This window comes from Neopelma chrysocephalum, unplaced genomic scaffold (genome assembly GCF_003984885.1).
Source record: "Neopelma chrysocephalum unplaced genomic scaffold, ASM398488v2 Primary Assembly neopelma1_60, whole genome shotgun sequence".
Classification (NCBI taxonomy): domain Eukaryota; kingdom Metazoa; phylum Chordata; class Aves; order Passeriformes; family Pipridae; genus Neopelma; species Neopelma chrysocephalum.
This window is the reverse complement of record NW_020897715.1, coordinates 14,274,936-14,289,491: the sequence shown is the minus strand read 5'-3', so window position 1 is coordinate 14,289,491 and position 14,556 is coordinate 14,274,936. Positions and strand designations below refer to the sequence as shown.

The following is a 14,556-nucleotide window of genomic DNA, read 5'->3' as shown; positions in this document are numbered from 1 at the left end:
GTTTTACCTCCAATCAGCCCCAAATGTGATGAGAGACTGAAAGAAGTACTTTGGCATTTAATAAGATTCATTCTTGCTTGCTCTTTTTCTCTCCACCTCCCTTCCATGCCCTGTCTCCTGGGGCCTGCATTAGATCCCTGCAGCAAAGTGACTTTGGGGAGCTTTGCCTTGAAAATGCAGGGCCCAAGGAGGGGAGGAACAGCTGGTGTAATGGAGCAATACCAGAGCAGATGCTCCTATGGTGTTGGTCAATGTGCCTTATCCACTGCCCTCTCAGTCCCCAGGGTTTCTATAAAAGGAAGACGAAGAATTAGTTGTTGTACAAACATTGCAGCAACTTTCAGTCACTACAGCCAATCAGAGCTGTCCCTCTTTTTTGGGAGTGACTGTTTTCTAATGGGGTAGATGTTTCAGGTTCTTTGGCCACAGAAGTTCTTTCTCAGCCTTTTGCAGGATCTTGGCTTGTAAACTTCATATTGTACTTTAAGCAGCATCTTTGTGAATGTGATTTTTTTTATTACACATATATGAATTTGGCTTGTGCTCTAACATGCTAAATTTTCAGCAAGGCTTCCTCACAAAAGTCTTGAAACTTCTTCCACTTTTCTGGGAGGTGGGTGTCCTGCTGGTGTTAAAAAACCCAGATAACTGGGTTACGTACCTTGGTCATGTACCTTGGCCCAAAGACAGAGCAAATCAGTGAGAGCATTACAAACAGGACCTGGATCTGCTAGCTTCTTCCAGGATTCTGGATTAGCCAACAGTGTCTTCCTGTCAAATAGACGTTTCACTGAGAGAGCTTGTCTTCCCCTCTCTTTTATGATGGAGAACTGACAGCCTGCCCAATGTTTTGACCACCACTCACTCGCTTCTGAGTCGTGGTCAGCACCTTTGCAGAACAATCTCAGTAGGGATGGTCACCATGTCCAAAATGACAGCTAGAGATGCCGTAAGACTATAGATTTCAGGTTATATTCTCCTGTCTCCTATATCTCCATAATGCAGGCACCAGTCTTGGGGACCTGAAATGTTTTTGCTTGATTTTCTCTTGTAACATTTGGGTCAGATGAAGACTGAAATGAGTAGCCTTGAAATGAGAATAACTAAAATGGATACATTCTCCATTGCAGAGTCCGCTGTGTTTTCCTGGAAAAGGAGTAAGCACTTACGCTGCAGACAAGACAATGGTGCAATATCATACTATTCACATTGTATTTAATAATGCTCTAGTACCATTCAATATAAATAAATAACCATTAAAAAGTGCTTTCTTGACATTCTCCTTCTTTCATCACTAGTATTTTCTGCAACAGGAAAGGTTAGTAATATACATTGGTTGGTGAATTGGATGAATCTCAGAGAACATGAATATCAGGTACTAACTAATGCGCCAGTAAAAACCAGGCACTGGGATGCCTTCTCTTGTTTAAATACTTCAGGCTTGATCTGCAGCTTCCCTCCTTACTGCATTCACTTGCCCTGAAGCCTGTAACTCTTGACAGTTGCTTCTCTGCTGGGCTCTCCCACCCATCTCTGCTAACAAACAGGCATCTTAACTTAGCTGATACACCTTGGCCAGCAGCAGTCCTTGCTGTCCTTAGGCTGCTCTACAGGGAAGAGCATTTGTGCTGAACAGGTCTAAATGTCTGCTAGCCTGGAACATCAGCTGCGTACATTCACGCTGTCCATACAAGGTCTTGGTTCTGCACAATTTAGTGACAGACAGAACTTCTTGATTCACAGAAAGTCTGCTCCCCAGGGCTAGGCCGGGGCAAGAATGGAGATGGTGTGGTGGGGCTGGTCTTGAGAGCTGAATCTGACCGACACTGAACTGACAGTGTAGTACATACAGGAATAGTAATTTTGCTTTCTTCTGGGGTGTAGAAACAACAACTCACTAAAAACACGTGTATGGTGGTATGTGTTGCAAAGAGAATAGATCCTTGGTATACACTCTCATTGTCAGTGTCAAAAGCCTATTGTAGTGCCTGTGTAGGACTAAAGGCCTGAGAACTAATTACCATTCCTCCTCCTGTTCATACGGGCAGAAACCCTGCCTATCTCAGAGGAGAAAATGGAGGATCATAAATCAACTCCTTTATTCCCTCACTCTTGCTCATTCATTAAAATCACAAAGAAGGGGGCCTAATCTTGGTTTAATGCTGGGTAGAAGCTTTGAGCCCTGTTGGCAGGATGGGTTGGCAAAGCTCACTGGAGTGCAAGCCCTGTTACCTTCTGAAGAGGACAGGACAGAAAGCTCTGAGAAATGCAGAGTGAAAAGCATTTTGTGGATGCTGGGCTTCCTTCATGCTATCCAGTGACAGTACGCCAGACCCTTGCTCTGTAAGGACCTTCCTAGGGACCAGACACTGTTTTTTCAGCCCATTCAGTATTTCTTCATACTGAGACAGCTGGGAGGATGGCCTCGTACTGCTGGGTGTCTTCATCCAGACAGACCCTGTCCGAAGCCTCACTGAACACAGTCTCCATTTCTCTATTTGTTGCCTATTCTTTGATTTCTGCTGTCTCCCTCTCTGAAGGGAGGCATCTCATCCCCTTTGCCCCCTCCTGTACTTTAGCCCCCTCCTAGCAGGATGCATGGCAGTTCATTCTCCACTGAGGGAATATGGACCAACTCCCTCTCTCAGATACTCTTCAAGAAGGCCCCTTCATGGAGGCTTCCTAAGATCCCATGGGGACTATCTGCTGAGTGAGGCACTCCTTTGCTCATGTTTTTACCTCACAGTGATTGCTTGGGAGCCAGAAACTTGATGCCACCCACGTCTCTTGCATAAAGGAACTATAATTTCCTTCGCTGTACTCCCCTCCTTGCTGTGCTTCTGATTATTTTGCCAGTTTAAGACACCATTTTAAAAAAACCTCAGGGAGCACAAAACATATGACATTCATCGGTGAACACCAAGCTCTACTGTTTTGAGGCGAGTGGGTAATATTCTTTCTTCATGAATATGTCAGGTGATCTAAGCTAAAAATCAAAACTAAACAAGGAATAGGAAGAGAAGAATTCTAGTATAAATAAATCAACAAATAAATAAGTTTTCTGCTAGCCCAGAATTTCTTGGGTGAGGGATGATTCAGTTGCTTATAACTTTCCCCCAGCTGTGAAATCCTTGATGTATTTTGAATGCCTAAAGCCTTGTTTCTCATGGCCTGAGTGAAGAAGGTTTTTTTTCAAGATATGCTCAAAGGGGTTTCTGGGTCATTCAAGGAATCTTCCTGGAAAAGTCACAGCAACACCACTCCCCACGCACACACATGGTACCAACACTTGTGCTTTTAATCCAGTGCATCCTTCCTTCGGTCCTCATTTGCACCTCCTGCTTTGTGGGCTGCCTTCCACCTGGCTGTCTTCCTGTTCTATTGAGGGAAAGGGAAACCCTTCCACATGACACTGACTCCTCTCTCTTCACAGCACCACATGCTCCTTTCAAAGTTCAATTGGAAAACCTTGTCACATTTGCTATTTCAATTGTCATGTAAGTGCTCAAGATAGGTTTTCCAGTGATGTCTCCCCATTCCTTGATGTTCTCACAGCAGATGAGTGCCAGCTGAGGGTTCCTCTTCTCTGAGCACTTCTAGCCCACCTCCACTTCAGAGAGTTGTCTTCCTCTCTGGCGGTCTAGGAAGGAAGTCCATGTACATGATTTGAGACTACTGGAGCACCTGATGGTGCTGCAGCAGGCTTCCAGGCCTTGAACATGTTCAAGTCCATCCATCTTTGCCCTTGCTTTCTGGTCCCTACAGCAAGACACAGAGGCATGGCCTTTGAGGTACAGTACCTGCCAGGTCTCCCCGAGCAGGAGAGGAACTTTATCCAGAGGGTTCTGTGCCTGGGGATCTGGGATGGCATTTTCCAAAACAACCTTAAGCAGGAACAGTTCAAGATCCCAGTTGACAGGTAGGCACCAGATCGCTTCTGAACTCCCAAACCCCAAATGAGGTGCTTCATCACAGCTTCCTCTCCAACACTGAAGGCTGATCCATGTAAGTATCTGAATGCATCCCTCAGAGCGAGAGTGTCTCAGGCTAGCTTTGCTTTAAAGCTGGTTTGAGAGCATACCAGCCTCAGGCCAACAGGTCCACATTTGTGCTTTAGTGACAACTCCTGCCCTCGAATCACAGAAGCTCAGGTTTTACATATGGCAGGAGAGACCTTTGGAGGCACCTGCACCCATCCCAGATGTCAACCCCTATGCTGGCACAGCTGAGAATGAAGATCATATCTAATAAATTTTAATGAATGGTTAGAAGTACAGGGCCCATGGGGGAAGGGAAGCACTCCTCTCCCAGGTGGGGAGGATCGCAGGGCATCACATAAGCTCTGTCCCTGCTTATTACCACCTTTTTGGGCAGTGGGAGCTGATCAGAGTGGTGACATTTGGGAGTGTTTATCATCCTCCAGCAGTGGAGCAGAGCGCTGGGCAGAACAGGCAGGGTGCACAGCTGCTATGGTTGCTGACAAAGTTCAGGAACGATCACAGCCAGCTGCCTCTGTCAAAACAAACACAAGGTGAGGTAAGAAGGAGATAGAGGTGTCAATACAACATCCAGTATAACAGGACTATCCCATGGCTGAGGCAAACACCTGGCAGGCATCAGCAAATAGGTTCCTCAGCCACACTGTGCACAGCTTTGGGCTGGGATATGGCTGAAGAGCTGCTCGTTCTATTTGCACTAGAGAGTCCTAGCCGGGAGATTTTATTTATGGATTAGATAAAGTTTTTGATGGATCTTTTTTTGTCTGCCCTTAAAAATCATTATTTTAACTGCTTTGATAATTTTTTTTAAAGAAAGAGCAGGAGGATGAGATCTGAGGATCCCTGTTCAATCTGTCTGGGAGCTCTGAAATGCAGATGAACTTTCTCTGTTTCTGAATTTCACAAGGCATCAGGAGCCCTGTGTTAACCTAAACACACTCTTCTCTCTCAAATGCCTGTAAATAAATGTTAGAAATAAGACTAAGTAGTTTTTATAATACCAGTCTTGAGTGATAGTTTTCAGGGCTTTAACAAAGAAAAAAAGGAAGTGAAATTAATTTCTGTCTTCCATTTTCAGAAGCCAAAGCCTGTGTTTCGAAGGTTTTTCAGTAGAGTCGGCAGGGATGTATGCTGTGATAGCTTTTGGTTACTCTGTGGCAAGCAGCCATGCAAGTGGCCCAACTAGAGATTATGAGCGATTGCCAAATCCTGCATCAAGCAATGTCTGCCTAGTTCACATCTGCAGGCTTTGAAGGGAAAGAAGACTCTGGGAGGTCTGGGATTTAACTGGCTCAGTCTGATCCTCAACAAGGACTAATTGCCAGGAGGGAAAGACGGAAACATTCTCCCTATTGTGTCTAAGAACAGAATATCCCCAGGGAAGCAAATTTTTTTTTCCCCTCAGCCCTGGTTTATCGAGATCATGTCTGTCAAAGTTCTGAAGTTTAGCTGCCTTGATAGCAAGGACCTTCGAAACACCGTAGCCATCAGCAGAGATCTCAATTTAAAACTTTTAGAGAGGCAATCTAACAATTTTGCTTGACTGCCCAGTCAAGCAATTTACCTTGCAGGTGTCTCCTGGAGTGGATGCCTCCTGCCCACTTGGCAGGTCAGAGTAGATGCCCCACACGGCAGACAGTGATGCAGAAGGTATTGTGGTCAAATTCACTGCTAGTGCAAGTGAAAAGCTCCTTCAAAATCTACAGGGCTGACCCAGCCAACAATCTGCTTGAAAGCATCAGAGAGGATGGCTTAGATAAGGATGCAAGTCCTGCTGGTGAACGTCTGGCAGCGTCTTTATCTCTCAGACTGTTTGCTTTCCTTTCCCACAACAAATGACTTGTGGGGAGCCATTCCCATGAGAATCCATAGCTTCTGTGTGGCATTTCTCATGGAGGATGACTGAGTGTTTGGCCTGGGAGAGATGGTGAGGACAAAAGTGCTGATATGTAAATGGCACATTTATGGAAACATCGCATCTGCACCCTGCATCTGTAGTGGAACAGTCAGCCCCTCCTCTGGCAATTAGTCAAGGAGGATCTAATCTATCTGAGATTTTATAGACCTGCTCATTCTTTACAAGGTAAGTGGTAATTCCAGACCAGTTAACCAGATTCTGAGGGCTTGTAAGCTGAGTTTGGGCAATCTTACCTTCAGCCTACTGCAGGCTCAGAATGGGTGAGTATGCAAAATAAGCCTGTTGCTGCTAGTGGATCTCACAAAAGCAGTGGTGAAAAGCGGAGCTGCTGCCTAAGCACAGGTGTCTTGCATCATTTATGGGTTGCTAAGATATCTGAGATATTAATAAAAGGCTGGCAGATACGGTACAGAGTTTGTGCCCTACAGGAGGGCCAGGTAGGCTACCCCAGGGTGCCTATGGTGGCACCAGGTGTCTGTGTTTAGGCAACTGACGTGTGTCCCTTCCATCTGCTGCTGGGTGTGCAGGCACTGGGATTGCTTTGCACTCTTTGTACAGCTGTCACTCAGAGATGATGAGACAATGTGGAAATGCTGTATGCAGCTACTCGTGATGCGCACAGGAAATCAGTGCAGAAGTTGAAATACTTGTTCCTGTCTGTATAAAAGCTGCCAGTTTTATTTCCACTGGTAGAGCTGAGCTGAGGTGTATATTGGGGTCAGAACTAAAAGCAGCCCTAGAATATCTTCCTAAGTAGGACTAAATCACTCAGCATCCTGTATCCTGACACAGATATGAATCATTTCAGAAAGAGCTGGGTACTCCCAAAATGGGATACATTTATTCTTTTGAATCTTTTAGGATAGGAATCTGTCAGGGGCAGACACTGAGATGAGAGGGCATGGCATCTGGCAAAGGAGGTCATAGCTCCTCTGAAGCCTGTTCTTCATCAAGCTCTTCCTAAGAACATATCGATGATCTCTGATACATTCCTGCCCTCACCAGTGTTGGTTGCCATAATCCCCCATTCTTCTGCTGATCCTGGCTCTGCGAACTGCAAAGGCACTTCCTAGTGCCTTTACTATTTCTCCTCAGCAGCAGATGTATTCCTAGCTCTCATAACGTTGGTACCAAACCCCTCAAACTGAGAGTCTGTGTAGGTTGTGCTTTGCCATTTCCTGTTCTGTGGTGGTCTAAGCATTCCATCAGCCTTTCCCTGCTGCACCCACACCACAGCTGTTCATCCAGGATAAAAGCTGAAGGTGGATGCATGAAGCACTGCAGAGGTGGGAGGGCTTCTGGGACAAAAGGTTGTCTGCAGGAGTGTGGTTTCCTTCCATACACTGTAGGACAACTCCCACACTAAAGAGAGTTTGGAGTTGGCAGAAAGAGTGGAGCAAGGAATTTATCTTGTCCTTAATACTGAGTGAAGCTGAAGGACTCTGCTGCCACTTTTCTCTCTGTCTGTAAGCTGGCAAAGCTTCCATGTGATCTGCAAGGAGTATTGAATGAGTAAGAAACTTCTTGTTCAAAGGGTGGCATGGTTAATTACTGGGACAGTCATATATGCAGTTTTTGAGGAAATAATAGCATAAATAAGGAGACGGGTACACATTTTTTGTCCTGTTAAAAACAATACAGACAAAGGTACTCACACCCTGGAGCTGGCTCTTTGCTTACACCTCTACTCTGGGGTCTGTAAATCCACGCTTGCCTTCATTAACCAGAGTGGGCCTCTCGGTTCTCGTGTGCCAGACCAGCACCTAGAAGGAAATACAAGGAGTTCAAGGATTCTGGATGCCATGGAAACAATGGGAGTACCACATCCATGGGATGGGATACTCAGAAACCTGGGGTTCACAGCTGTTTGAAGCACGTGATTCAAAGGGGTTGATCCTGGGATACACTTCACAGGTGCATGAAACAGTGACAAGGAGGAGGAATCATTCTGGACCAAAACCCCAGACTCAAACCTCTGCCAATCCTCCTGGATTTTGGAGAAGCAGTCTGGGCACAAATTGTACGTCTGAGGTTCTTTATTAACACAGAATGCATAACACTGCTTCTCAGCTCTCTCTGAGCTTCACATCTGAGAAGAATTTGGCAGGCTTTGTCCGTCTGTCCCAACACCATTTGGCACTGACATGTGCCAGCACAGGGCAGGCACAGTGGAAGGTAGAGGAGCAGGGCAGAAGGTTGTAAAAGCAGCCAGGACACAGCAAGGAGATTGTATCTTCAAGGTTTCTTGTCCTACTCACCTTTGTGCAGTTGGCTGCTTTGGGCTCCAGCCCATCCATGGTCACTAGATCCTTCAGGAGACTGGTTTCCTGGTAGCCTCCTTTAACTCCCTCCAGCTTGAAACTGGCGTGAGGCTTCTCCAAAATCAGCTTGATGCTGATAGCAAATCCAGCCATGTCAATAGCAAAGGGACGATTAGGATCAAATACGGTTTTCCAGCCCACCACCTTCCCTGCTGGGCTCACTTTTGGGGATTCATATCGCAGCCCCCCAACGAAAGCCACTGGCCAGACTGACACCCTCCTTGTGTAGCGCATCTGTGTGCCGGAAAGAAACAGTGCTGTGAGAATTCAACCCCACAGTGTTTGTCCCAAACCATTAGTGTGCCATTCTTTGCTTTCACTGGCACCCGTCCTCCCCTGTTGACTTCTCATTCAATCACATTGCTCTAGGCAGCACATCGCTCTAGGCAGCACTAGTGCTACCGCTTGAAGAGCTACAGCTTCCAAAGCCACAAGACTGTTTTTTAGCACATTATCCTCTGAACACCTGCTTCACTGCTTCTCTGTGCCCATGTTCAGTCCCTCAGAAGAATGAAAACCTTCGGTTTTCTGATGTCATTTGAACTTTCTTCCTTTTTTTGGTAGAATTTTATCATTTTTGTAAATGCCACGTACAACTTCTACCAAGCTTCTAGCTCTGTACTATTAACGCCACTCACTCCAGTTTCATCCTCACGGAAGTAATCTCCCCCCATGATTGATCCATCTTTGTCCTCATTTATTATTTCTCCCCCCATCCCCCACCCTGTTTTTTCATCCATGGCTACTGCCTAAAAGAGTGTGGTTTTATTGAAATTGTCAGAAAGGATCTGGAAGGAAGCAAGAAAGGATGAGCTTAACAGACATCTAAAAAATTCTGAGAACTGGAAATATGTTCTGATGCATAATTCTGCACTTCAAGTGGCTTAGTACAGTTTGGCTTTAATTGGTGACAAGAGAGTTTACTGGATTTTTGCAAGTTTACAATAGACTTGGCATCTCACAAAAGCCAGGTTTCCAGCTGAAGTCTGGGCAAGCTTCTGTGATCCCAGAGGCACAGCCCTGTTGTGGTGGCTGCAACTGAAGTACTGAAGGGCAGCCAAGGAGTAAAGGCAGACTAGAAATTCAGACAACTGTCCTGCCATCCCCTACCCATCACACCCCTACAACAGTGCAGATTTATGCTTTGCCGGAAGTATGTCTTTGGTGCTTATTTAAATTAGGTCAGCTGTCCCTGTGGTGAAGTATAAATTCTGGGGTATATATCCTCTGGTCCCCTGCAAAAGGGACTCTAGCTGGTGCAATGGTGTGTGAGTGACTATTCACATCTGCAGTCTGTACTATGGCAGATGTGCTCTTTGCTCGTTAAGCCCTTTGAAACATGGTTCCTGGGTTTGCATAACTGTAGGTTTGCATCTGCCCTACACCCAGCCGGCATTATATGCAGAGTTGGTGAGGTGGGCTCCAGGCAGCATGCCAGAGCCCTTGTCTCCCAGCTGATGATAAAAGTCCATGTGGTAGACCTGCCTTAGAGGTCTTTGCAAGTGCAACTGGACTTAAGAGGCTCTGCAGCTATATCCTGCTTTTCTGCCCCATGTAATTTTACATCTCTTACCTCTTCAAAGAGTTCCAGGCTGTAGGTATTATCATCATCGGCAAAATACACCACCCCTTCTGGTGGTGCAGTGTTGCTGAAGCTGTCCCTCAGCCAGTGCAGCCCCAGGTTCCTCTGCAGTGTCCCTCTTGGGGTGTGGGATGGGATCCAAGAGAGACCCAGCTTCAGGCTCTTGGGCGTCTCCACATTGAGGTGGGTGAAGTTGAGCCCAGCCTTCTCCAGCAGGTTGGATACCAGGTTGGTCCTCCGCGGCGAGTCCTCCACCACCACCCAGTGCAGGTTCTGTACATGTAGGAAGGTGTTGGCCAGGCGGGTCAGCTCAGCTTTTTGCACCGGCCGGGTGTAGGTAGGAGTAATAACAAAGATGGTTGGCAGGGTGTCTGACCATGGGGGAGGCCTGGAGTACACATAATTCTGGATGATTTTAGGGGTAGCCCCTATGCTTTGCTGCTGCCGAGTGCATGATGGGAAGCCTTCTTCTCTCAGTGCAGACGTACCATTGAGGAGAGCTTTAGAGGTCACGTTCTCATCTGTCTCTTCTGGGGCGAAGGAAGGAAGGAAGGAAGGAAGGCAGGAAGGAAGGAACAGGAAGACGAAGAAAAAGAAGGAGAAGGAGAAAAGAACAAGAAGATGTTAGAGGACTAACAACTGCCGGGCTGCCTCCTCTTCAAGGAGGAGATTGGGACACATCTGTCTGAAGTCAGTGCTCAGCACAACAGCATCCTCTCCCCAAAGCCAGCCCAAGATACATGTTTAACATGCTCTTAAGAACAGTTTATGTGCCTACTGTAGGCAAACCCTTAGGGGGCCTTCAGGCAACCTTATCTTTGTTTAACCCATCCCACTAGAGAGCATCTCCTACCAGGATTCGAACCAGCAATCATCACAACCACCAGCACAATGACAGCAGAACTCTTGCACTTACTTCTCAGCAGGCTGAGGTAGTGGGTGGTTGGGTATTGGTGCCACAAGGTCAGGAGAAGAGCCCATGGCAAGGCAATCAGGAGCGTGGTAAGAAGGTTACGTCTCCTCAGCATGCTGCAGGGAGCTTCCAATGCCCAGGCATCTCTCTACCTTTCAGAAAAGAAAAAAGAGTAAGGTTCCAAAATATCAGTTGCCACAAATGCAGGGAGACATGATAAATGTTTGGCCCTGATCCAGCAAAGTGTTTGCCTAAGTTCACAAGGAGCCCCATTAACATTGCAGGCCCTAACCATGGGCCAGCTGCCCTGGCCAACTCTGGTGCTATTGAATAAAGCTTTTAGCTATTGATGTTGCTATAAAGAACTTCCACTGTCCCATGATAAACCCACTGTCCTTAACTTAAGGTTGTTCATGTTGCTGATTCTGAAGCCAGAGAAGACTGCTACTTGCCCCCTCTCTGGGACTCGTGTTCATTCTTGAGCTTTGCAGTGACCATTTAATTTGCTTCTTTTGTACAATTTTTTAAAATTGTGTGAAAGATTTGTGTGCCTGCATATGCAAGTGGAGAAAACAAATAATGTCAGGCATCCTCAAGATAGCCAGCATCTCTTTCATCTCTGCGGTTTTAATTCATCTGAGGCAATCAGGGATGCATGTTATCACCTACTAACTTTTCCATGAAATCCCTGCCTTGGTCATTCCACAGTGCTGGTGATGCCTACTGAAAGTTTAATTATTCCACATCACTTTCTCCTTCTGGCTTCCAGTGTTTGGCTATTGCAGCACTTAGTTTAAATGACAGACTTCAGAGTACCCAGCAGGCTCCACCAGATCCTCTTGCAGTCCTGGGCTGAAGGCCAGGGAATTTTATGTGTAGTGAAGGCCAGTCATCTAAAACCAGGGTCCTAAAAGGGACCTAGGCACATATTATTCAAAGACAACTCCTTGTCAAGGATTTGGGTCTAGCAGCTCCTCATCTGTCCAAACGGGAAGGATTGCCTTGCTTCAGCCTTAGAGAATGACGTGAGAAGAAACACGACAACTAGTTCAAAAGGGCTCTGCTTTGCAGTGACAGCAGCCACAGGGTACTCCTGGAATTATTAGGAGATGCTATTCTAAATTTATCCTCTGGGACCTTCTTACAATCTGTCTTTAATTGTTTCCCTGACATTTTACCTTGGTGTCCTGAAAAAAACAAGGATTATACAATTGCGGGGCTCATTAGTGCCCTACCACCAATAACTATCAAATCTATTTCAGCCAGATCTGACAGAAGCTAGCACATCTCAGCAAGTCTTCAAGTGGATGCACACAAGCATTCCCTGTTAAGGTAATTACTGCTACACAAGCTCATTCCTTGTTCGGCACCAATGGTACCACACTGGAGCCATCCCTCAAGGGAATCTACTTCCACTGACTGCTTCCCAAAACAGCCATTCATGGTGATAATCTCTAATGTTTCTTACCTACTCACTCAGTAAACACCATGGTGCCCATTTCTCTACTTTCATGCTATCAGAAACTGGTGAAGAAGTGGGCCAAGGAACCTGTGTGGCCGGGGACACGTGGGAGTGTTTTGGTGATGCCAGCAGGAGCCTTGTGCAGCAAACATGCTGGCTCTGCATAGCTTCATTGGGTTTTGATGACTGGGTCCCAGGCAGGTACAAGAGTCCCCTTCAAGCTCTAATGCCAAAGGCATAGGTGTTTGGTAAGCTACAGATCCAGGCTGGACACAGGGCAGAATGATATTACCCACTCCAGGGGCTGCTTTCCCTACAGGAAATCCCTTCTCTTCCTCGCACAGCACTGCAGAGAAAAGCTTCCATCATTCATGGCTGTGAAAACAGACAGAGCCACAAAAGAAATCCAAAGATTGCTAATAACAATAGCAGATACCTAGGTCCACTCAGGCTCCTTGAAGCTCCTTGCTTCCTCTGGTAGCTTGAAATTACAAACATCCCTGCAGTAGAGTCAGGCAGCCAGTGCTTTTTCCCTTTAATAAAAGGACTTAATTATACAGACGCAGTTTCTATGCAGCAGATCTGCCACTGCTGCAAACTCAGGTTGCTTCTGGAGGGAAGGAGAGGAGGAGGCAGCAGTGGCAGCTGTGTTACCAAGAGAGCACAGAGGAGAGTGGATCAGAGTTAGAAGATTTTTTAACGAATTCCCTTTCTAGTTCTTTCTCCTCCTCCCCCTTCCAGCCAGCCCTGTTCATGCTTCCCGAACACTGCAAACAAGTGGAGATGTTGTCTGTGTGTGCAACTCCCCTGGTGCTTTGTGCTCATTTATTTCTACATGCACCTTCTCTCTATTACTTTTCCAAAGCAGGCAATGCTGAACAAGTTAAGCCTTGCATAAAGCCCTGGGTAACTTGTGAACCTTGCAGAGGAGCTGACTTTAACCCCATTTTCAAAAAATATCTCTTGGAATACTTTGTTTTCTCTTTAAAATGGTGCCTTCTCTCCCCCACTTTCTCCCACTGTATCCATCATGCTTGTGCTCTTCTTTGTTGCTTTACATCTTTCACCTGCCTTATCTCAATCCTTAAGAATCTCTTTTCTTACCTCTTTCCAGGACTGCAGGAATTCCCTGACTTACTAATAATTTTAGCCTTTGTCTTCTATCCTTCCCCACACAAAGGCCCTTTGCATTCTCTTAATGTCCACCCTGCATAGAATATTTCCCACAAAGTAGTCCATTAAAGCATCAGCCCATCCTTTTGAAAACAGAGTATCAGAACCCAGTCACATTTCAATACCTCTGAGTAGCCTGCTGATGGCCCCAGTGGGGCTTACAGAGGTTTACTGCACATATTTTTACCTACTTTTTATAATTAAAAACAAAGTCTCCTAAGTGGTTCAGATTAATTGCATGCCTGCTGGCAAGCATTACTATGTGTATTCTTGGCACAACCAGTTACCTTCCTTCTGCCTTAAACTCTTTCAGAGTAGATCCTATTAAATGAGATTGAAGATCAGAAGAAAATTTTGTGATCATCTAAACCCATCTCCAGCGATCATCCGGTAATTCCTGGATTTAAGCTGTAGAGGGCAGGGACTATCCCTTAATGTGCTTGTACAGTCCGGCACTGATCCCAACAGGAGCCTTTGGATGTGCTCGCAATACAAATATTATTGATTGTACTCTCTTGCTGGCACTTCTCCTCCCTTGCTATTTCTCCTGTCCTGCCTATTCCCCTTTCTCTTTCCTTTTCTTTTTTTTCCCTAGTGTCTCATGCAGCCCTTGTTTGTGTTACACACCCTTAACAACATTAGCTGGATGTTTGATGGATGCCTTCAATATGCTGCCTGTAGCTTTCTTGAGCTGTTTTCCAATTACACATCCCTCTTCTTAATTTCATCCATCAATCTTCTGTTCTCCATTAAAAAATAAACAAACACACACACAGAGCACAAAACTGAGCATGATAGGGACAAAATGTTTCTTGTACTGCTTTTGTTTCATGCTGCTTTGTCAGACTTCTCAGTTCCTGAGATACCACAACATTCAGCCTCCGTTTAGGCTCATGTGCTGATGCAGGGGGCCTTAATCTGAAAGGATTCAGGAGAAGAGAACCAGAGGAGCACACAGTGAGAAGAGCCGAATGCCCCAGACTGATACTGAAGAGAAGTTAGATCTGGCTGAGGTTCAGAGCATTGCATGTGACCAGTCCCTTCATCTGCTGTTGACTAATTACCAACAATTTGTTACAGGCAGGATAGCCCAGATATTGAGAGAGGGATAAGGATTCCAGGCTGGAGAACAACTCAGGCAGTGACTTTTCTCCCTAAGTTGCAGAGGAGTTTGAAAGGATGTGCTGAG

At 45.9% G+C, this 14,556-nt stretch overlaps 1 protein-coding gene across 3 annotated transcripts in view; it reads right to left on the bottom strand.

The window, feature by feature from the left end:
• Positions 1 to 1,198: 1,198 nt before the first annotated feature.
• LOC113966458 (galactosylgalactosylxylosylprotein 3-beta-glucuronosyltransferase 1-like) overlaps positions 1,199 to 14,556 on the bottom strand; it is a 28,949-nt gene continuing 15,591 nt past the window's right edge. The window contains exons 2-6 of one of the 3 annotated variants that reach the window (XM_027681206.1): positions 10,736 to 10,884; positions 9,811 to 10,346; positions 8,175 to 8,471; positions 7,572 to 7,679; positions 1,199 to 4,512 (exon numbers count right to left, since the gene is read on the bottom strand). In XM_027681206.1, the coding sequence (XP_027537007.1) occupies positions 7,593 to 7,679; positions 8,175 to 8,471; positions 9,811 to 10,346; positions 10,736 to 10,847 (1,032 nt within the window). In that variant the 5' untranslated portion in view covers positions 10,848 to 10,884 and the 3' untranslated portion in view covers positions 1,199 to 4,512; positions 7,572 to 7,592. Of the gene's footprint in view, positions 4,513 to 7,571; positions 7,680 to 8,174; positions 8,472 to 9,810; positions 10,350 to 10,735; positions 10,885 to 14,556 lie in introns of all 3 variants that reach the window. The other 2 variants (XM_027681204.1, XM_027681205.1) reach the window with 2 other exon arrangements.